The following is a 23,762-nucleotide window of genomic DNA, read 5'->3' as shown; positions in this document are numbered from 1 at the left end:
GAGATTGCCTTCTGGCTCCCACCTGCGTGCATTTGAACACATGCGCATGCGCGCACACACCACACGGGACTTTTAGTTTTTGTTTCAGATGAGCTCCCTATGTGTCCAGGCTGGCTTCAAACTTTTAACCCTTCTGCCGCAGCCCCCTGAGAACTGGAATCACAACTGTGTACCACTACACCTAGTTCCAATCAAGCTGCCTTCCTGCCTCCCCAGTCCCAGCAGCACTTAGCCCTGTGGTAGTTTGGGTCTGCAGTGTTCCCTAACCCAGGGCACATTTGCGAGGAGGTGGCAGAACCTTTAAACAACAGAAGTCTAATTGGGGGGCTGTTCATTTGGGCAGTGGCTTCCTTGCTGTTACCCCCAAACAGTGAAGTCAGCAGACTGTGAACTGGAGCCTCCAAAACTAAGCCAAAACAAACCTCCCACCTTTTGAGATCTAAGTATTTTATTACATTCATTTATGCATTTATGCCGTGGTGTGGGCATGGAGGTCTCTTCACTCTTCCTGACGTTCAGCTCTGGGCACTGACCCTTAGACATCAGGCTTGGCATCAAGCACCTTTATCTGCTGAACCATCTCATGGCACCTTCCCACTTTGATTGATTTCGTTCAGTAATGGGAAGCTTGCGCAGGCCCCAAACAACTCTTCCTTGTTCGCAGTCAGAAGTCTGTGCTAGAAGCTGCGTTCATGTGATTCTCACTTCATGCTCGCTCCCAACCCATCCCCCACTGGGCAAGCCCGCTCCTTCTGAACAGTGACATAGACAAGCTGCCTCCCCCCCCCCCCCCCCCCCCCCCCCCCCCCCCCCCCCCGCCCCCAGTCCCTCCTACAGCAGAGGGCTCTAAGGCAGGTTGGAATCATCTGGAAGAGCTAAGCCACAGGTGTCAGTCCTCCGCTGATGTCTGCCCTGCCCGCCACTTGTCTGCCCAGTTTTCTGTTGCTGCTGCAGCTCTGGGTACTACGGTTTGAGAAACAAGACAAGTTAGGATTAAGGGTTTTGTTTGTTTGTTTTTTATGGCTATTGGATGGATCACTGTATAAAGTCAGTCAGAAAACAACTTTAAATCTTTCCCGTGTAAGTTTTTTGTTGTGTGTGTGAGACAGTGCCATCGTACGTGTGTGTAGAGGTCAGAAGACAACTCTCAGGGAATTGCATGTTTCTGGCCTGTCGAGAAAACAACTCTGTGGTTGACAGTGTGGGTGAACGCAGCGTGTCCCATCAGGTCCCCCAATGTCAGCAGCGCAGCACCGCCTCCGCTGGAGCCGACCTCTCCCCATTTAACGTCTGAATTCCTGGGCAGTTACCCTGAGGTCAGCTTTCCAGGAGCAGACCTCTCTAAGTCGGGAGGAAAGCTGGCGCTAAGGCACTCTGGTAAAAGCTGTAAGTCGCTGCTCCTGCGTTGCCAGTGACAATGAAAGAAAACACCAGGGATACGTAATTCAAAACATTGTGTAGGGCTTAAGTAGAGACTCTGCTTAGCAGCCTGGAGGCAAGTTGGACCCCCAGCCTTGGAAAACAAAATTATTTATTCTTTATATTAAAAAAAAAACCCTAGTTCCCTAGGAAACCATTTACATTATGAGTATGATCGACTGCTGTGTTTATATTACTGCTGTGTTAATGAAAACAGTTTTTATTAGGGTAAAATCAAGGATCCAAATCTCATTGTGAATGCTTTTCAAACATTAAATACTAGGTAACGAGGGGGGAGGAATTAAATATAAAATATCAAGCTCTTTCATTGTACATTGATACATTCATTGCATTTATTCTTAAGGGGTTATTACCTACATTGTTCTTTGAGTGGGCTGTTTCTCTTTCTCGGAGACAGGACTCCCTGTGTAGTCCTGGTCAGCTTGAACTGGTCACCAGTAGACTGGTCTTGAACATGTAGCCAGCTTCCAGCCTCTGCCCCCTAGACTGTTGGAATTACAGCCATGAACTACTTACCCCAACTCAAAAAAAAAAAAAATCATTTTTTGTTACATAACATTGAGGGGCTGGAGAGATGACTGCTTTTCCAGAGGACCAGAATTCAATTCCCAACACTACAAGGTGGCTCACAACTGTCTATGATTCCAGTTCCATATGGGGTCTGACACTCTCTTCTGGCCTTTGCAGGTACTGCAGGCACACACAGCCAAAAAAGTCATATACAAAGTTCAAACCAAAACAAGTGGATTTAATTGATGGTGTTCCTAGCATTTCTTAAAAACAGCAAAACCACGACTCTTACCCCAGTGCTTTCTGGTCAGAAGTGGGCAGCCCCTCATTTTGTGGCAGTTTTCAGAAAGAATAAATTGGCCGGGTGGTGGTGGCACATGTCATTAATCCCAGCACTCGGGAGGCAGAGGCAGGTGGATCTCTGTGAGTTCGAGACCAGCCTGGTCTACAAGAGCTAGTTCCAGGACAGGCTCCAAAACTGCAGAGAAACCCTGCCTAGAAAAACAAAACAAAACAACAATAGAATATTAACAATAGAATAATAACAAAAAAAGCCCATCTTTGACATGAGGGACATATGATAAAGACAACGTCTGGGATGAGATTATGCTTCTTCTATGGGGTATGAACCTTAGTGGGTTCAAAGACCTGGGACACAGACCCTGTCCCTCAAACTCCTGGTCAGGGACATAGCTCAAGCCCTACAGATTAAGCCAAGAGCGCAGCTCACAAGAGTGAGTGACACCCATGCTCATTTCCTACCTAGAGCGCTGCTGACTCAAGAGTGAGCCGAGGTGAAGCAGTTTATCTGACCGCTTTGCCAAGTCAGGAGTCAGCTGAGAGAAAGGAAGAATGACCGGCATTTCCCTGTGGCGCAGGACAGTGATTTTTACGTTTTGCTAATTACATTTTTCTGCCCCTGAATCCCTCACCGTCTGGGCTCTTCAGGGAGGTACAATCCTTCCTGCTGTGTAGCACTCCAAACAACCCCATCCTCTGGAGGCTGGGAGAGCTCCTTTTTTTCTCACACCAGAGCCTAGTCCCATAGCAAACCAAAGCTTTCCAGCCCTATGGGGGGGGGGGGAGCTAACAAGCTCCCAGGTTAGACCGGCCTGAGCTCTACACACGCCTACTGAACTGAACATGGATGATTGTGGTTGATTTTTTTTTTAAGATTTATTTGTTTATTATGTATACAACATTCCTTCCTTGTATGCTTGCAGGCCAGAAGAGGGCACCAGATCTCATTATAGATGGTTGTGAGCCACCACGTGGTTGCTGGGAATTGAACTCAGGACCTCTGGAAGAGCAGTCAGTGCTCTTAACCTCTGAGCCATCTCTCCAGCCCCGTGTGGTTGATTTCTTACAATGCCTCCCTCCTGGGTGGGGCGGGGGGCGGTGCACACAACCCAATGCAGCCTAGGAAACAGCATCCAATAAGAAGAGCTTTCTTTTTTCCTTCGGAATTTGTTGGGAAGCCAGAGTTCTGTGTTAAGTGCGGATCTCAATACTTAGAATGCTCTGCTCTAAAAAGCATTTAGAGCTTTACAATACTGGGTAGCTACAGGACACGTTCCTAAACAAAAATCAGTTTAAAATGCTAGAATGGAGTCTCCCTCGCCTACCTGTCCTTTACAGGACTTCAGTTTTTTCCAGTCGGGGGCAACTTAAAATTGGACATGCCATTTGCTTCCTGACCTTCCAGTCCGCCCTGGGGGGAGGGGGGCTGAGACAGAGCAGGAGCCCAGAGGCAGAGGCCCAAGTGGAAAACAGGAGAGTTGTCAATTGGCTTGCTCCCAAAGTCACATTCTGCTCCTCACACAGCCCGGGCCCACTTGGCGCATCCCACAGTGGGCTGGGTCCTCCCTACGTCAATCAACAATCAAGAAAACATCCCAGCACTCAGAGGCAGGACGTTTGGGATGACACTGTGAGACACCATCTCCAAGGAAGGAAGAAAGAACTGTCCCTATAGACATGCCCATGGCCGCTACTGGTGGAGACAAAGATGACAAAGCTCAGCATCCAGCCCATTTCCCCAGGAAGCAGTTTAGAGGGGGCCTTACAGCAGAAGTGACTGACAGACTGAATCACAATGTGGGCAAGTCTGTAACAGGGGAGAGCAGCTTTTAAGAAACAAAGCCCCCTGCAGTAAGGGTGAGGTCAAGCCCTCCTACTAAATAAGAGGGGTGTGGCCCTTGCTGAGCCTTCAGGTGAACTGCCGAGCCGGTAAGCTAATGCTCACCCACAGAAAGACTGGTAGACTACTCTACCACACCCCATAATGCACTAGTGTATGTAGTGATATCTCATTTGTATTTTAATAAAGTTTGCCGAGATCAGAGTAAACAGCCACAGGGACCAGGTAGTGGTGGCACGCACCTTTAGTCCTATTAACTGTAGTTAGTAGTTACAGAGGTCGGGCAGTGGTGGTGCACGCCTTTACTCCCAGCACTAACTAGGAATATAAAGCAGGAGGAGACTTCTCTCAGCTCAGTCTCATTCTGAGGATCATGCAGGCAGGATGGCTATTTTAGTCTGAGGCAGAGGTAAGAGCCAGTGGCTGGCTGCTTTGTCTCCGGATCGTCAGGTTGAACCCCAATATTTGTCTCTGGGGTTTTAATATTTGTGCTACAGTGGTTAAAAGACCATCCAGCCACAAAACACCAAATTGTATTCCAACTTCACAAAAGTTAACACAAATATTTAACAGATTTACTCAAACTCACAACTCGAAAGAGCAACCAAAGCTTTGTCTAGCCATTTTTAATAAAGACTATATGTGGACCCATATACATGTATTTTGCCTCTTTTAATATAAAAATATATGTAGACCCATATTACAAGAAATCTGTTCTGTTTCTTATATGTAGACCCACCTCCTCACCAACTTGGCAAGCAAAGAGCATTAAAAACCTAGAAATCAGCCGTGGGTGGTGGTCATGCCTTTAATTCCAGCACCTGGGAGGCAGAGGCAAATGGATCTCTGTGAGTTTGAGGCCAGCCTGGTCTACAGAGCAAGTTTCTAGGACAGCCAAAGCTACAAAGAGAAAACAAACAAAAGAAACCACAACAAAACTAGCAATCTTTAAGTCTCAAGAGAACATATTCAAGTTTTTGATATGCATTTATTTGTACATGGGAAAAAATACATTTAACATAAACCAAGTATGAGTGCCTTACGGCCAACAGTCTGTAGCCTCGCCTCTGACCGGACCCACACTGCACCGGTCTCATTCCAACCAGTGTTCATTCGATGGCAGCCACACAAAGCCAGCCCTGCACCTTACAAGTTTGTAATTGAGCTCAGGAATTTCGGGCACCCAAATAAAACTATATATGTACAACTCTGCTTTATTGCACAGGGTCACCACAGACAGCAAGTGATTACACGGCCAACCACAGGACGGACGCGGATAGGCACGGACATCTGTCTCTAACCACAAATGGAGTAAGACACGGATCTGCCACCACGCAAAGGCTGTGCCGGCACCGGTGCGGTCCTGAAGGCTCACTGCACTCATGCTGCTTCTGACGGCATCAGATGAGACGCGAGGGACACAAGGGTCCCGTGCTCACGAGCCACCTGGGCCACACGTGTAGCAGAAGGGCCACTTTAAAGCTTTTCAGAGAGTTCTTTAATTAGGGATGCCTGTGGAAAACACCACCATACTAGTTAGGACCTATGAATTACATTCTGGTGTAAAAGCTCAGACAAAGTGGGCTACAAGTTAAGCGCTTTCTGTCAAGCTGAAATTTACAGGAGACAACGCCGTCTCTGTGACACACTGCAGTTTAGTCTTCGAGAGCTCTGGGTGACAAAACGCTTCAAGTTAAAAGTCACTGAGAAGTTTAGTAACTGCTGTGAGACGCCACATGATTGAGCCAGCGGAAGCCAGAGCCAACCCTTCTACTGCTCATGTACGACACAGGAGTGCTTGACAACTTCCACCACCGGCACGGAGTGCGGAGTGCGAAGGAAACACTGCCACTGGCGGCCCACGGCCGGGGCCACATCCCCAACGAGCGCACCAGCCCTGTGCGGCCATGCTGCACGTGTCAACTCGGGGTCAGAGGTCACGGCGCCAAAGTTCACCCCCTTCACACTTAACTGAAGCCGCTGCACGACTCAGATTTATCTGGGTCAAATCGTGTCTTCCGAGCCCTCACACCTACGTGATGGCTGCAGCGCACACAATCCTCCATTCAGTGTTGCCCCGCAGCCGCTGACCTCCATCACCGCCGCCCCAGTGCTCCTGCTCCCAGCCTTCCTAGCCGGGAGGATGTTTACCGTCTTTAGCCAGCGTTAACCTGAGAGGGAACAGCTGTTCTGGATCACCTGCCCCAGAAACTGAGCAAATTCCAGCTGAGGGCCTGATGTCAGTTTGTAGGGGTAAGCTCTTGGATGCAATCAGCCAGAGCGAGGCCAAGCTGGCTTTAAAGATTTACAGACCAGAGAGGCCAGGGACGGCAGCTCATGCCTTTAATTAATCCTGGCACTCAGAAGGCAGAGCCAGGCGGGCCTCTGTAAGTTCAAGACCAGCCCGGACTACATGTTGAGACCCTGTCTCAAAAACAAAAACAAAAATTAAAAAAAAAAAAAAAAAAACGGGAGGCGGGAGTGTAGCTCAGTGGAGTGTAGCTCAGTGGAGTGTAGCTCAGTGGGTAAGCACTTGCCTAGGATGTGCAAGGTCCTAGGTTCAATCCCAGCACCATGGAAGGAGACACGATGGCTCTCAGGACAGATCCTGGGAAAGAAATGTAACTAAGATCCGTAAGTGACCTCTCCAGAAGGGACGGGACTCAGCTTGACCCTGAGTCTTGTCACACCCTTTACCCAGAGTACAACTGCGGATTCCTCGGCCTCCCTGAGCTCCAGGTGTTGGTGCTGTCCCTCACACCACACCTCTCACGCTGCTCTAGGGGCACAGGTAAGCCGGCTCCTAGAATGCCAGGACGCTGAGGAACTCTTTCCAGAGAAACAGAAGGAGAGCGAGCACTGGGCAAAACTGCCCTCTGCTCTCGCCTCACTCTGCAGTGCTGAGAAACCAAGGAAAAAACCTGGAATTGTATTAACAGACTCCCAAAATAAAACTTTATGGAAGTGTTTATTTTAAAGTCTACTACCAGAGAACAGGATAGACGAACACTACAGGTACTACTCACAAGGGACAATGTCCCCACTGGTCACCCTATCTTTTGGCAATGAATTCAGTAAAAAAGCACAAGAACATTCTAGAAGGGCTTAAAAGTCACATTCTGAATTAAACAGAAAATGTTCAAAGCTAAACAGTGAAATGGAAGCTTTCCATTGGCTGCGTAATCCTACCAAATCTAAATAAAAAGTGTGGCTAATGGCCATCTCAACAGCACTTAGTCTCAAATCCAACAATTCATCATGGAACTACACAGCTAAGATGCTCGCCCACCGTGCAATGCTGGGGTTTAGTGAAGATGACCCCCGAGGGTGGAGAAGCAATGAAGGAGATGAGAGGTGGGCCTGAGAAGCCCTAGGACGGAGCGCACGCGCTGGTTGCTGATGCCACTGTTTCCACACCGAAGGCCTAGCAAGGCTTGCTTCCGGGAGGAAAAGGAATCTATCTGGCTGACAGCTGCCCTGAAAAGGTCATCAGACACATGGCTAGTTACCAGGTAACAGCCTAAAGCTCTTGAGTAATGATCAAACCAAAACCCTGACATATGCCCACCGAAACCTTTTATGTTTCTGTCAATGCTTTGTCCTTAACTTATTATGGCCTGGACTTACGCCAATCGGTATTTAAGCCAATTAGGAACAAAGACAAATCACACTCTCTTTAGGTCTAGTTGGTGGAGAATAACATTTCCTGTAGTGACCGTATCATACAATCTTTAACAAAAACTCGTAGGTGGCATTGATTATTCCCCAGGAGATGAGAGAGCGATGGTAATTGAGATGGGCGCCTCTGAAGAGATTGATCAGCTTCCTGTCCCGCTCGAGCCAAATTGTCTTGAAAACCATGGGGAAAGACTGGAAGGGCCCGCCAATCTGAGACTGGATCCGAGCCTTCACAACATTAATCGGGAAGCTCAGGAAGCCCAGCATGGCCCCCAGCACACCTCCACAGATAAAGTCGTTGACCAAATGCTCACTATTTGTGGTGGCAGTAGGCAGATGCTCCTTAATGGGCCCTCGAAGGCCAAAAAAAAGGATATTGCTGAATCCATTTCGGAAAAGGATAGGCACAAAGCCTCGGTAATACTCTGCAATTCCGTGGCATTTCAGGGCCCGGAAGGCCTGGTAAGTGTTTGTGAACTTATCGTGATGCTTGTGGTCCTGAAGCAAAGTCTGAACCCTTTCGAACGGAGTGAGAATGGCTTCTGTTGTCCCGGCAAGCAGCGCCGCCAGACTTCTGGTGGCAAACTCGGGAGCACTGCTCACGTGCTTGCGGAGCAGGCGTGACAGGTCCTCGTACAGACCAAACATAAGTGCCAGCGTGGTTGTCTTCTGCATCAGTGGGGGGAGGATCCCACGATACAAGTTTCGAAACCCATCCCTCCTCAGCTGGAGTATCGCATCCCGGGTTTTGAGGCCGTACAGCTGCTGCCGAAAGAGAATCTTCTGAACGGGGTATGTGATGGCCACGTTGTTGAACGCTGCGCAGCAGCCACAGAAGTAATGCTTTATCTCACCCACGTCTGCAATGTGAGGAGACAGATCCTGGTTTGAAGAGGTCAACATTGGGGGCCTCTTATCATGCGCTTCTGAGTCCATCATGGTGCTTACGGTCTTTCTTCTCTGGGGAAACGTTTTAACCTATAATCAACGATGAAGGTGTTACCAAGAGTGAGCCACACAAACTCGCCCCAACCCCTTCTCCAATTTCCAGACTCGATGTCTCCTTTTAAAACTGGTCTATTACTGAAAACAAAATTACTTTTGCTAACTGTATATACTGATGAGGAGTCGGCGTGCTGCTCCTACACACGTGTACAGCAGAGCAGATCAGTCGTTTTCTGTGGAGTGTTGTTGTTGCTGCTGCTGTAGTTTTGAGAAAGTCTTGCTATATACATAGCTCAGACTAGCCTTCAGCTCACAATCTTGAGTACTAGAATTAAAGCCCACTCTACCATGCCTAGCTTTAGATCACTGATGTTTAGAAGAGGACTAGGGAGTCCTGGGGTGAGCCTGGCTACACTGCAGTCATCTCCACCAAGCAGCCCTTACAGCAGACTGAATGAAGACAGACAGGAGACTCCATCGACCTCTTAGCCAGACAGGAAGGCTGTATGGAAAATCATAAAGCACATTTGCCTCATGGAAATAGAGAGTCCATCTTCTTCTGCCTCCTGAGGGCTAGGCTGAAAAAGATATTTCGCCATGCCCCACTGTGTCATTTACCTATGTACAAGCGTATGCAGTTGATGCACTTGCTGGCAGGTGCCTGGAAGGCCAGCAGAGTGTGTCGGATCATCCCCTGGAACTGGAGTCAGAGGTCGTTGTGAACCCCCAACATGGGAACTGGGGGCTGCTCTCTAAAAGGGTGGCAAACACTCTTAACCATGGAGCCACCTCTCAAAGGCCCTTATATTTATAAGTAGATTACTTCTCTTATATAAGAGACCACATTTAACAAATCAGCAGCAAAATAGAAAATAATCCAATTTAAAAGTGAGCTAAGGACTTGAGACAGGGGCAGAAGAATCCACTGGGACAGTGGTTCTCAACCTCCCTAAGGCTGAGAACCACTTTTAATGTGGTTCCTCATATTAAAGTTTTCCTCATGTGGTGACCCCCAACCATAAAATTATTTCATTGCTACTTCATAACTGTAATTTTGCTAGTTATGAATTATAATGTAAATATCTGATATGTAGGATATCTCATATTTAACCCTTGAGAAAGGGTCGTTTGACCCCCAGAGGGTTGTAACCACAGGGTGAGAACCACTATTTTGGACACTGAAAAGAGAAGCTGCCTGGAGTAGCTGGACAACCACACCTCAGAAACAAAGTGGAAGGAGAGAACTAATTCCCAGAAGTTGTTCTCTGACCTCCCCAGGCACATCAGGGCACATGCATGCTCGTAAACACAAATACACCTTTTAAAAAAGGCAACAAACCCCAGCAATAACAAACACAGCACTAGAGGGGCTGTGACATAGGCTCTCTGGTGCACTATTAATGGGACTGTAAAATGGTCGAGCGACGGACAACAGCACAGGGGCTCTTGGTAAATTCCACACAGAACTGCCAACGGGTTGGCATCTCAGCTGCAGGGGTGTAACCCATGCTCACAGCAGAGGTGGTAAGTACAAACCTAAGCCACACTGCACAGCGTCCATGGGAAATTAAACTGGTCAGACAAACTATCTAGGCCTTTGATTTGAACAAAAACAAAAGCCTCTTAAATTCTTTAAGTTTTTCTTTATTATGTATACAATGTTCTGCCTGCATGTATGCCTGCCTGCCAGAAGAGGGCACCAGATCTCATAGATGGCTGTGAGCCACCATGTGGTTGCTGGGAATTGAATTCAGGACCTCTGGAAGAGCAGCCAGTGCTCTTAACCTCTGAGCCATCTCTCCAGCCCCCTGTTCTTTTTTGAAGTATTTATTTGATGTAAAGATGTTCCTCAGGTTGTATCCTCATAAATCCATTATGAGATAAAAATAGGTCAGAAATGCATTGATCTATGTTTGGTGCTGGGGATTAAACCCAGGGCTTCATGCATGCCATTCACATGGTCAACCACTGGGCTTTACCCCCAGTCCCTGAAGAGAGTTAGAACACCTAACCTAGCGAACACCGTATTTTAGCAAGTACTGGCTACTTGCTGCTGTGGCTTACTGCTCTTGCCGTCAGTGAAGGAGCACACGCCACTCAGATCACTAGCCAGTGAAAATCATTTAAGGTGCAGTTCCTATTAAACACGTATCAAAAAGTCAAAAGAGCCAAAGTAGGGCTGATACTTCAGCTTAGCCCTGCACAGAAGAGAAAGTCAAAGCACTGTAAGCAGCTGCTGCCAGTCAAAGGCTGTGCCCCAGCCTCAGCACATGGAGATGACCCTCCTGGCTATGGCCAAATATCCTTTAACTAAACAGCATTTGCCAAGATCTTTTGTTTTGGTTTTCAGAGGGGGCTGAGCTAGGACTCTGCCACGAAGCCAACCTCCCAACTTCCACTTGTTAGTATTCTGCCTTCCACTTCCCACCACTGTCCCCCAGAGACCCCAGTTTCTGATTTCTACATCAAGTTCCAGAGCTGTTCCACTGGCTTTCTAAGAGCAAATCCGTGGTCTTTCATCACACTGTGGGACAATTTGGTACTTCAGAGTTTCTAAGAACTCACCTGTGATGTCGACCGAGTCTGGCACTGACGACAGCTGTCTGGTAACCTTCCCAACGTCCTCCATTGTTAACCTTCTCTCTTCTGGAGTCAGTATTGACAGCTGCATTTCCTTAAAAGAAAAAAAAAAACCTGGTTTAATTTCTGTACTCGTGTCTAACTGTATTTGTTCCCCTTTCCTTGAGCACAGTAACCAGTTGTTAATGTCCCTATACCCAACCAAGAACCAACTCTTCATTGACTGCCAACACTCTTGCCCACCTCCCCAGTTCCACAACAAAAAATTGGACATCTATGTGACTCCAAACCTCTACAGCATGAGACAATATTACTTCCTTTTCATTTTTAAACTTTGTGTGTGTTTGCGAGGGTCTATGCACGAGTGCAGGTACCTGGAGAGGTATCAGGCCCCCTGGTAGTCAGGGTTCTATGGGCTGATCCACCTGATGTGGGCACTAGGAATCCAAGTCAGGCACAGGCTCTCGATGAACAGTGTATGTTCTTAACCTCTGAGGCACCATCAGTCCCTTTCATTTTTAATGTACGGAGCTTTGTAACTTAATATGGTGGATTTAAAATAATGTCCCATAGGCACTTGAAAAGTCTGCCAAATACTGAGCCTGGTAACGGTTAGTTGTATGATCTTCACCATCCATGCCTTTTATGGTTCCAGTTGACAGACATGAGGTAAAAACTTTTGTTAGTGTGAGACCAGGTCTTGCTTTATAGTCTGGTTCACCCTAGTTATAAACTCGTAATCCTCCTGCCTCAGCCTCTAACTACTGTAATTATAGGCACTACTGTGCCCGTCTAAAAACTAGTTTTTGTTTTGAGACAGGATCTCTCTAAGTAGCTCCAGCTATACTGGAACTCTCTATGTAGACCAGGCTGGCCTCCAACTCACACAGATCCGCCTGCCTCTGCCTCCCAAGTGCTGAGAGGTATGTGCCACCACACCTGACTGAAAACTCTTAGCAGTACTACACTTGACAATATAAGACTAGCTCATGTTTGCCAATCTTAGACTGTACAAGATTTTAAAGATTAAAACCTGGCACAGAAATGCCTGATATGTCTTGTAAATTTTTAGTTTCATAGTTAACATTAAAGTCAACAAAAAGCCCCAAGCGTGGTTGCCCAAGCTTTAATCTCAACTCTCAGCATTCAGAGGCAGAGCCTAGTCTACATATCAAGCTCTAGGAAAGCCAGGACTACAGAGACCCTGTCTCAAAAAAAAAAAAAAAAAAAAAAATCAAACAAAACCCTCAAATCAACAAAATTTACACAATCACATAAGATCCTAACAATTTCTAAATTCAAAGACTATTTCAGTTTTACTCCCTGAGCACTTTATTTACAGGGTCTTACCCTAGCCAAGGCTGGCCTGCCTAGAGTTCTGTACGTAGCAGAGGGCGGCCAGCATTTGCCACCACAAACAGCTAACAATACAGACTTTAAGTTCTTGAGCTGGCACCGACTAGCTGCTCACACCTATGGTCCTGAACAAACTCAATTTATCGGTGCACTTCAACAATAAAAACTTTGTTCGTGTCTGGAGATGTTCGGCAAGAATGCTTACCTACTGTGTGTTCAATCCTCTCAACACCGCAAAACAAAGGCCACATTTAGTTTTTGTTTTTATAGAACTGGTCCTTTTGTTGCTTAACAAAATTCTGTAAATTAAAATTGCTCCATTTGGCCTGGTGTGATGCACACCTTTAATCCCAGCACTTGGGAGGCAGAGGCAGGTCATCTCTGAGTTCAAGGCCAGCCTGGACTACAAGTCAGTTACTAATGGACCTCTTTTCAAACTATCATAAGGAATCTTAGGAATATTGTTGAACATTTATATTATTAAATATTAAAAGTTCTATACAGAAAAAAGTAATTTTTGTTTATTTTTCGAGTGCTAGGATTAAAGGGGAGCACAACCAAGCCTGGCAAGAAGTAATGTTTTGAAAACATCCCAGACTTCAGACTGACTTCCTGTAATCGGCACCCCACCCATGAGGGTGGAGGGTGGTATGACTAGGTTGTGAGTCCAGCCTTTAACAGTCATCTCTGCAGTGCAGGCCCAGGGACTTAAGGCAGCAACAGAAGGAAAGACAACAGCAGCGTCCTGTTAGGAGTTGAGAAAATGGGGAGCAGGCTCATCAGGCAAAGGCGCTTGCTGCCAAGCCTGGTGACCGGAGTTCAATCCCAGTAACTCACAATGGAACAAAGACTGACTCTGGAGAGTCCTCTGAGCTCCACCAGGGCACAGCGGCACATCAGAGCCGCTCCCCTCCCCAAATGTTTCTTCAAAAATTTAAAACATGCCATGTTTGATTACTATACTCTGAACATGACCAAACCCTGCTAAACTGGTTTCTGCTTAACTCTGCAGAAATGATAATCCTTTGTAATTTACTACAAAATCTATTTACTGTAACTGCCCTAGTCTGCTGTATGAGGCACCACCAGGTAAGGGAGCAAAGTCAACTTTCACCCAAGGGTCAAACTTTTCTGCTGTAAGAAACAGCGCAAGTTCTAAATCCCCAAAGTAACTTGCAGCCCAAAGGGATATGCAAAACTCAGTTGTGACCTTAGGACAAAGGTCTTTGTCCAAACACAGGGCAGAGGGTGACTGTAATTCTCAGAGGATGTGAACTTCCACTAGTCAGCAGGTCTGAGTCAGCGTTCAAAAACAAGGTTAGGAGGGTCAAGTATGAGCTACAGCAGGATTTTGCCACTGCAAACACAAAGCAACATCTTTGACGAAAATCCACCATCTCAGCGTCCTTCTATCTGACAAAGGAGACTCGAGTCAATTCTTGTCAGATGTGTCACAAGAATTCATACAAGGGGCGCCTCTGGACTGCTGCTCGTGTGCCCTGCACCCGATTCTAGGAATCCTTTCAAAGCAAAGGCCCGGAGGTCCATTTGGGCATGCCTGTTCAACAGACTACCGGGAAAAAAAAAAACCAACAGCAGAAGGTGGGCACTAGGACCAGCTGCGCAGCCCGTAGGGGCCAAGGCAAAGGTTAAGCTAAAAGACGTAAATATGGCTGAGGCTGACACCCTCTACCTAAACTTGACACTAACAATCCAGACAGAATGGAACAATTGACGCCCGCCCACCCGCCCCGCTCAGTTCCACTGTTTACGGCCCGCCGCTGCAACATGGTGTCTCGGAACGAGCATTCTCCAGGCTTCCATCTGCGCACTCCGTGAGGACCGGAAGGCGCTGGGCGGGATCGCCAGCACCACGGGGAACCACGGGTCGCCGCGACTCGTGGGGGCGCAGACAAAGGCCGATTCCCTCCGGGGCCTGCGGCTCCCCGCCCCAGGCTGCGGGCGCCTCCCGGCCCGAGCGCTCCGCGCGCAGCACGACAGGGCCCTGGGCCGGAGCCGCCGGATACCCGGGCGCGATGCGCGAGCAGGACGAGGGAGCTCGCTCGGCCCCGCTTCAAGCCTCCCGCCTGTCTCTCCAGAAGCCGGGGCACATGGGCCGCCGCTCCCCACCCCACCCGGGACTCACCCACGGCCGCGGGCGCCCGCCCGCTGGACGGCCGGCGAGCGAGCGAGCCCGCGCCCGCGCAGGCGCAGACCAGGCCCGACCCAGGCAGGGGCGGGGGAGAAGCAGCGTCGTCGGATCACGTGATCAGGACCCCGCCTCGCTCCGAGGGTGGCGGCCGCTGGGGCTGCCCTGTGCTGCCTCGGGCCCGATAGCGACTCTGTCACTCCTGCCACCAGGTTGTGGGGTGCCACCAGTCCCCTCACTGTGATCCGAGGCTGTACGGTGGCCTCGCTGTGCCATAAACAGCCAGCGCGTCCTCTAGCGTGGGGCCTGTCGAGTTCCTGGAGACCCAAGGATGTAGATAGCGCGTGCGTGAAGGCTCAGTGTTCTCAAAGCTTGGTGGAGAGCTCTTTGTCACCGCACTCCACAGGACACCCGTGTCTGCTTGAGGGCATACGCAGCCGCCTTTTCCTTAGAAGCTCACAGTTTGTGGGGTCTTGGATAGCGCACATGGCACGCGTTAATGGAGACCCAGGTCGGAATTATAGCCCTGGCACTTCTTGAGTGTCTTTGGGCAAGTTACTCATCTCTTCGGTGAATGTGTTCCTCGGTGTTGTGACATTCGTGCAAAGGTTCAGATTTGTACAGGGCCGATGACGACAAATGTGAGAATTTGACCGAAAAGAAGAGGTCACCCTGCTTGGGGGAGGCTCTTTGGCAGACTCGTAGATGCGTGACGTGCCGGCCACATATGATTGGGGTAATTCCACCGTTAAGGATCGTCTCTAGGCGGACGTCCCCAGTCTGCCCAGTGTTTACTTGTTCGGAAAATGTGGAAGACCACACCTCCCCTCGGAAACCACGCCTCCCTGCGTCAGCAAACAGGCATGTCAAACTTTTGGTGTTGCAAAGCATCTTTATCGTACACAAAGTTCACATAGACAATCACTCAATCGGATCTATAAACGTAAAAACATTACAAAACATTTTTTCCAATAGGTTTAATGTTAGTGCATGTGTATAGGTGTCCAGGAAGCCAGAATAGGGCTTTGGGTTCCTTGGCGCAGGAATTACAGATGGCTGGGTGGTCCCGTGTGGGCGCCACAGTCAGGTCTTCTGTGAGACAGTACATGTTCTTAACCATGACCTCTCCAGCACCCAACCCTCAGTTCTTAAAATATGTCATTTTATGTTGGATCACACTGATAGCTTCCCCTTTGAGGGGACACCCCTTTGAGGAGGTAGGCACCTGCTCAGGGGTCTCTAAGGGAGTTCAGTCTGATAGAGAACAAAATCGAAGCCTCCAAAGCCAAAGTAAGAGGAGGGCTTTTCCCCTTGAGAGGGAACCAGGGATGATGGTGTTGGAACTGGGTCACAGAGGATGAGCAGAAGGAATGTGGGCTGGTAGAGGAAGTCACCACAGCAGCGGGAGGAGATTTAAAGGTCAGATGGGGGGCCTGTTAGTACAAACCTCCCCTGACAGATGCACAAGGGATGGGGTTTTTGGATCCCTGAATAATGACAAGGTCACACTATGGTTTAGAACAATATTAATCAGACAACAGTTGGGGAAAGGGCATTTACCTCAAAATTATGTTTGCTTTGGCACCTGTGAATTTCTACTCGAATGTATTATCGTATTGTTCAAAAAGCAAAGAAACCAGGCAGGTATCCAGTGTGTTTATAAGCATAAATCATTAATTTCAGTTTATAATGGGAAGGTTATTCTCCTGTGTGTTGGGGGCAGGTAGAGAAGGGAAAGACTGAGATTAAACATACAACTGGGGCTTAACTGATTAAAAAGTGTGAAAACCCATCATCACGAGAACACTCATGTCTGGAGTAGAGCCAGCAAGTCCCGTTGTGCTCCAGACCACAGTGCAGGCCTCTAGCGTCTTGTCAGGAGCCGCCAGGGACTTTGCTCTCTGTTCTTGCCTATCTGCTAAAGATCAAAAACCCTCTTATTTTTAAAATCGGAATTCCTCATAAGGCTAGCTTTCCATTTCAGTCCTCATCCTTCATTCTTCTGTCTTTTGTTCAGACCACAAACTGCTCTGTGTACCTGCATCCTCCACGGGGACACGTAGCCCAGGTGTGTTCACACGGCTCCTCAGGTTAGCAGTGTTCCCTGTCATACCGCTCTCCCTAACGTGGTATGTAGGACAGTCCACCATCTGGCTCCTCCGCCTTGCCACTGACTTTATCCCTAGCTAACACTGGAGGATGTTGTCCTGTGTAATTTCTCATGGTTTGCACATCCTTGTGTTCCAGAAACCTGTCTGTCCTGGTCACCATCAAGGTTTCACCAAACATGGTATCCTAGGTCCTAGTGCCTCCTCCACCTGTGGCTTCCTCTGATCACCTCAGGCAAGACTTGACACCTCTGGTCTGCCTCTTCCACACACAGAGAAGTCAGAATGTGGTCTCACTCATAAAGGTGTTGAAAGACCTAGGTAAATCCAGACCTCCCCAGCTGGAAGAAAATAGCCAAAAATCTAACCAGGAAGAGAAGAATCAGGAATCTAGCATTAGCCGGTTTAGTGACCGTGTTTCAGGAGCTAGCTGAAGATAAAGTTAGATTGTAGTCTTGGGGGTAATCTTGAGTTTCCCCCCTTGTGATTTTAGGAACTAGCTGATTATGACCTTGGGAGTGGTCCTGAGAGGTCGGTATTGCCCCGTTGTAATCTTCACTGGTATTTTTAAAATTTTCTGTGACACACTCCCTGCTAATTCCTGATCACTGGGCTGTGGTTTCTTCCCTTAAAATCACTTCTCCCGGTCACTCGGGGTCGAACTCTTCCCCTGCGTGGGTTATGAGTCTCGGCCCCAGTGCACTGGTTCCCGTGTCATCTCATCATTAAAGCCTCGTGTGATTGCAGCAAGGACGGTCTCTCGTGAGTTACTGGGGGGGTCGTGTTATCCTGAGACTTGAGTGAGAGTCTCCCCAGCACTGGGGGTCTTTCGGTGTCTCTTGTCTACAGCCATTCACAATGCCTGAGTTTTCTGATGCCAAAAGGGAGACTATGCTTGGCAAAATAAAATGCCGACATGGAGCAGAGGTTTTTAAAAGGGCTTCTAGTAGCTGAGCGGTGATGGCACACACCTTTAATCCCAGCACTAGGAGGCACAGGCCAGCCTGCTCTACAAAGCAAGTTCCAGGATAGCTAGGGCTACACAGAGAAATCGGTCTCCAAAAACCACAAATATATAAACAAACAAACAAATAAATAAAAGTACTTCTAGAGGCCTGGAGGCTAACTTGGTGGTCGCTTGCTTGCTCAGCATACTTAGAATCTGGGTCTTTGGGAAAAGGTATGCTGTAGGGGGATTTTTCTGTCCCACCAGCCAGTTCCCAAATAAACAACATGGGGGCTTATTAAGAAAGCTCAGCCCATAGGCTTGTTTCTAACTAGTTCTTCTAACTTAACCCATTTCTATTCACTTTCTGCCTCGTGGCTGTGTTATATCACCTCTTCTCCATATTGCCCATCCTGCTTGATCTGCCTCTCATGGCATCTCCGCCCTTCTTCTTCCCAGAGTTCTCTCTGCCCCGAAAATCACCCCTAGCTATTGGGCATTCAGTGTTTCATGAAACCAATCAGAGTGATATATATGTATTCACAGTGTTTCATGAAACCAATCAGAGTGACATATGTATTCACAGTGTACAAAAAGATTATTCCACAGCAACACACGGGAATGCTGCTGGGGTCTCTTTGCTCTAAACACTCTCTGCCCTCCTCCACCCCCTCCCCAAATTCTTTCTAGGAATCTGCCACGTGCCCCCAGAGTCCATCAGTCCAAACTATCCGGGAAGTCTCAACTACTATGGGTAGTAGCTCTGCCCAGATACAGTCACCTACGGTCATTGGCTAACAGGGGTCAGTGATTCCTTTCTGTCCTGTGTATTTCCCAGACTGCGGCAATCCTCTGGGCCCGTCTCTGCCACTCCCCTTCACACTCCCAGGCTCTGTCCCTAGGCCTGACTCCCTCCCTGAACAGGCAAAGGTGCACATTTTGTTCCCTCCACCCAGAAGATAATGTCCTGTCCCTTCGTCAACCCTCAGTTCCAGCAGCCTCCTTGTCCCTGTCATCCCTGACGTGACCCTTGCCGCCTCCTACTGCAGAGCCCTCAGCGCTGGGAGCCCTTCCCCCAGCAGCTGCAGGCCCAAACTCTACACTTGTCCAACTGCCGGTGGGTGTGTCAGCTCTGAGTCCTTGTCCTGGCTCATTTTCAACTCTTTTATTCTCTGAAGAGCTGGAGTTGGAGCCCAGGGCCTTGCACGAGATAGGCGAGTGTTCTCCCCTCTGAGCCACACCCAGGTCTTTTCCAAGCCTGTGTCCACCAAATCACTTACCTATATCTTTAAATGGAGGCCAAAGTTAACTGAGGTCAAAGTTAACCTAGCCAGAGAGGTTGTCTGTTCGCGTTCACTTATTTCCACGGAGACAGGACCCTACTAAATCAAAGTTTTTTTTTTTTTCAATTGTGTGCACATTTGACATCCCTTAAAAAAATAATAATAATAATAATTAAAAAAAGACCTGGGAGTCACAGGCCTTTAATTCCAATACTTGGGAGGCAAAAGCAGGAGGATCTCAGAAAGTTCCAGGACAGCCAGGGCTGTTACTTACAAAAGCAAAATAAACAAAAGGCAGCAGCTGGGGGTGTGACCCGGTTGTAGACCATTGGCTCAGTGTGTGCTTAACCTTGGGTACCAGCCTCTACCTGGAGATTCAGATTTAACTAGTTTGCTTCAAGTGTTAAGCTCAGAATCACCTGAAATTGGCAAGTACCACAGACACTTGGCCTTGACAGCAGCGGGATCTCCAAGCGATGTGGCCTTTAGAACCAGCTGGCATTGAACAGGCTCTGCATGAGTGATTGAGGGCACAGTACAAACTAAAGGGACTAAGATGTCTGAAGGCGTGGCCAGACAATTCTGCCCCAAAGAAATGGGGGAGCTGAGGCAGAACTCATGGCCAGCCTGATTAGCTGAGCAAACAGACACACCCCAACAGAGCTTCCCAGTCCAGTCCGAAGGCCGATGTGCTCCTAGACCAGAATTTTCATAGGAAAGCCCAGTCGGTTGTATTTGACACCTGTCTGCCGTTATCCTCACGTTATTTGGGTGAACAATAGCTCCAAACTGACATCCTGACCCGTGATAATGACTGGGGGTCCTGAAGGAAACAGGAATCCTATGTGAATGAGCTGCCAGCCCAGGAGAGGAGGCATGAGGCATTGTCTGAGGTGGATGCTACCATGTGCTGAGCGTGATGACATCAGAAGAAGATGACATCAGAAGAAGCTCTACCAACTGCACTCAACCTGAAAGAGGGAGTCACAAAGGATGCCAGGACTTTGGCAAGGTGGCCTCAGGAAAAGCATGGCTGAGGAAGAAATGGTCAAGGAGGGGACATCAGGTTGCCCCTTCTTCTGTCCTTGTTCTGTCCTTCAATGTTGCTTTGCCCCCAGGCACACCTAAGTGCCACACAGAGCCCCAGAAAGTTTGACGCAGGGCCAGGAGACACCTCATTTGGTATCTGAGTGGCGCATCCTTGTGAAATACAAACACATTTTTATCTAGTAGGAGGCTGGTCGATACAGCGACAAACATTTGCACAGCACTGTGCGATTGCCAAGTGGTTACACAATGATTATTCCCTCTGATTGTCACATATTCTGTGTGCTCAGAGAAACCCCTTGACCTGTTTTTACCTTACAGACGTGAGGTGGGGCTGTGCCACCTCCACGGCCTGGGGGGCAGCGCAGAGGTGCAACTGGCTAGCAGTAGTGCTGGCACTTGTGTAGGCCCAGGAGCAAACTGCCCTTTACCCCAGAGAGCTATCCCCAAACTCTGGTGCCCCAGGGGAGCTTGTGGCTCCTGAGGCCAGCCGCAGATCTGAATGGAAATCGCCAAGCACAAGGGCCCAGAGATTTGTAGCAGTATAAGAACCACGTGTGGACTGTATGATCAAGCAAGCTGGGAATGCTCAACTAGACAAGCCTTCAGTGAGACCAGACAGCTTGGCCCTGAGGCCTGGATCCAGGACCTCCAAGCTGTGTTGCCAGGCTGCACACGGGGGTCCTTCCTGAACCAGAAAGAGGAAATGAAAGGAGAGCAGGTGCTAGGGGTCTTTTCTGATATGTTAATAGGCACCTCAGTCAGCCCTTTGTCCCCAGCTGGAGACCTTACACTTCCTGGTGCTCAGGATTAGGGCACCCCCAGAGGGAAGGAGACTGTTTGCCTCCTTTCCACTTGCACTTGAGGGTCCTGAGGCCCTACAGTTCCTACCAGTGATGGTCACTTCTGGACCATGACGTCCTCTGGGTCTCCACTATCAGGGTCAGCTTCTGCCTTCCTACTGTTGTCTTTCAGAGACTCCTTTCTCTGCACAGCAGAGCCCTCAGTGCACGGACTGTGCCAAGTGCAGACACAGCAAGCTTGCCAGTTTTGGGGCCCTGTACCCTAGTTATGTAGCCGCTCAGCCGCTGACCACCCCGTGCTCCAGGCCCCTGCTTGGGCAGGGCTGACATTCTAGGGACACTCTAGTAAGTACGGGATGATAGACAATAAATAATGAACACGATGCATTTTTAATATTCATGCAATAAAGATGCAAGGAGTTCATATTTATACAACAGAGATAATAAACAAAGTGTTGGGAAATAAATATTAACTATGGGGGTTAAATTGTAAACACACGTATTTATTACTTAGATAATAGCTATAATGTGTAAAGCTAATTTGTTTCTGTTCCCCCCCCCTCCATTTATTGTGTATATGTGTATAAAGGCATATGTGTGTCATAGTGTGTGTAGGGGTTAGGAAACTGCTTAAAGATTTGGTACACCCCTTTCACCATCATATTCTGGGGACTTAACTCAGGTTGTCAGGCTTGGTGGCAAGTGCCATTACCCACTGAGCTATCTTGCTGATCCTTTTTATTTTTGAGACAGGCTCCCATGTGTGCCAGGTTAACTTAAATTTGCTATGTAGCTGAGGCTGACCTTAAACTTCTGTTCCTCCGACTCCCATCTCTGAAGTGCTCAGATTACAGGAATGAGCTATCAAGCTTAGTTTATGTGTTTGTGTGGTGTTAGGAATAGAATTCAGGACACTGTACATGCTAAGCAAGCATTCTACCAACTGAGGTACATCCCCAAAGCCCCTGGAGTATTCGTGAGCCCCCGTAGCACGAATAATAAAAATCCAGACACAGATATTGGGATTCAAGCTGAAGATCAGAAAAGCTTGTGTAGCCCAGGGTGGCCTTGAACTCACCGATTTCAGTGTGCCTCTGTCTCCAGAGTCCTCCGATTAAAGGTGTGCATCATCACTCCTGTATGGCTGACTAGTATGGCTGCTTTACCTTCTGATCCCAGGCAAGACTTATTTATTAAAACACAAATAATATACTACCACCCCCCCCCTTCTTTAAGAGTTGAGTCTTCTGTAGCCCAGGCTGACTTCAAACCCAGCAAGTAGCCCAGGCTAGCTTCAAGCCCAGCATGTGGCCAAGGATGACTTTTAACCTTCATCCTTCTGCCTCCATCGCCTGAGCCTGAGCGTTGTGATTATGGGTGTCTGTCACCAAGTCACCTTGGCAGCGTGCTTTTAAACAACAAAGACGGGTTACTAGGGTCTGCTGCTTCGAGCTTGCATCTCTAGGACCTTCTGTCCTTGCTGAGGTGTGAGCACCTTTTATCTGGAAAATGGACCCCACACTTAAATGTTTTTGAAAGTCTCTGTATTCTAGATCGTCTAACCGTTGAAGTTGCATGGTTGCTATGACCTCTGCTGTCTTACGTTGTTCCTGGTCCTGCTGGTGTTATCTGGAGGCTGCACGTGTCTTCACTCGAAGCCCTGTGGACGGCTGCTGATGTGCCGTTTACACCAGAGGCACTGGAGCTCTCTGGAGCCTGAGTGGCTCGCACAGCGGCAGAGCGACAGGGAGGACGTGAGCTGGGGTTGCTGTGTTCTCCTGGGACAGGGAGATAACATTTTCTCCTCCCCGGCCTCTGCACCGGGGGCACAGCTGTTGCAAGGATCTTTGGGTCTCTCAGCACTACCTCTTGCTGTCCCTGGACAGAAGAGCTCCTGCCAGACAACAGTCACACAAGGAGCTGGCAGCCGAGGTGACAGTTCTGCTTCACCTATTGTTTTCCTGGACTGAGCACTGAGCCCTGCATCCTACCAACCCCTTAGCTGGGGACAGTTGGTGACTCCACAATCTAAGCCCAGGCAGCTTCCACCCTTAGTACCCGCTGGAGTTTGAATTCTCTTTGATGGAAGAGAACTGCTAACCCTGTGTCTCATGTTTTAGACAAGCCTGAATCATTAAGGGAAAGTCTCCAGGAGAAACCACGTAGCTTTTGTTTGGCGCATTTCCAAACCTATATTGGAGGACAAGATGATGCCTCTCAGAGGCCACACACACTTGGAGATGGGTGGTTCACCTTCTGACCTCATAATGCACTTCTATACAGTTTCTATCTTGGAATAAAAAATAAAAAAAAATAACAAACAAACAAACAAAAAAAAAACAAGACAAAAACCCAAAACCAACCAACCAACCAAACAAACAAAAACACCAACCAGAATAATGGGGGTGATTTCTGAATGAAGATATTTTCCCACAGGGCCAGTTATGAAAAAAATGAATGTAAGTTAACTAAATTAAACCAGTGTATCACAGTCTAAGCCCAAATCTTCAGAGATTTAGTAAGAAAAAGAGGTCAGGACCCCTTAAAGTGGAAAGTGAAGGGCATGAAGCCACAGCATAAATAGGTTCAATAAATAATTACATGTGTACGTGGAAGGCTGAGGAGGTTCTTCAGAACAGGATGGTAATTCTGTCTTATATTTATCTGAAATACAAATGTATTGGTAAGAACATTTGAATTTTCTAATCAGAAGATTAGGGACTTGGGAGGAGTGCTGTTGTGAGTGCTCTGAGCTAATTCCCCCCCCCCATTCTTTT

General features: G+C 48.2%; 1 protein-coding gene across 3 annotated transcripts; it reads right to left on the bottom strand.

Moving 5' to 3' along the window:
• Positions 1–7,039: 7,039 nt before the first annotated feature.
• Positions 7,040–15,636, bottom strand: Slc25a51 (solute carrier family 25 member 51). Of its 3 annotated transcripts, none has more exons than XM_050155876.1 (3): positions 14,796–15,636; positions 11,279–11,387; positions 7,040–8,746 (listed from the first exon to the last, which is right to left on the bottom strand). In XM_050155876.1, exon 3 carries the CDS (start codon positions 8,705–8,707, stop codon positions 7,811–7,813), a length of 897 nt encoding a protein of 298 aa, XP_050011833.1. In that variant the 5' UTR covers positions 8,708–8,746; positions 11,279–11,387; positions 14,796–15,636; the 3' UTR covers positions 7,040–7,810. The 3 variants fall into 3 exon arrangements, with proteins under 3 accessions (XP_050011833.1, XP_050011835.1, XP_050011834.1); XM_050155878.1 differs by lacking the exon at positions 14,796–15,636 and adding an exon at positions 14,422–14,557; XM_050155877.1 differs by lacking the exon at positions 14,796–15,636 and adding an exon at positions 12,855–14,388.
• Between the last annotated feature and the right edge of the window lie 8,126 nt (positions 15,637–23,762).

The sequence above is a fragment of the Alexandromys fortis genome, unplaced genomic scaffold (assembly GCF_014885135.2).
Source record: "Alexandromys fortis isolate MF-2015 unplaced genomic scaffold, M_Fortis_MF-2015_v1.1 scaffold_92, whole genome shotgun sequence".
In the NCBI taxonomy this organism is placed as follows: domain Eukaryota; kingdom Metazoa; phylum Chordata; class Mammalia; order Rodentia; family Cricetidae; genus Alexandromys; species Alexandromys fortis.
The sequence above is the reverse complement of the archived record's forward strand: the minus strand, read 5'-3'. Positions and strand labels throughout refer to the sequence as shown.

Bases quoted from the DNA above. Each gene is read 5' to 3' on its own strand.
- Slc25a51 (XM_050155876.1), bottom strand. From the start codon at position 8,707: ATGATGGACTCAGAAGCGCATGATAAGAGGCCCCCAATGTTGACCTCT.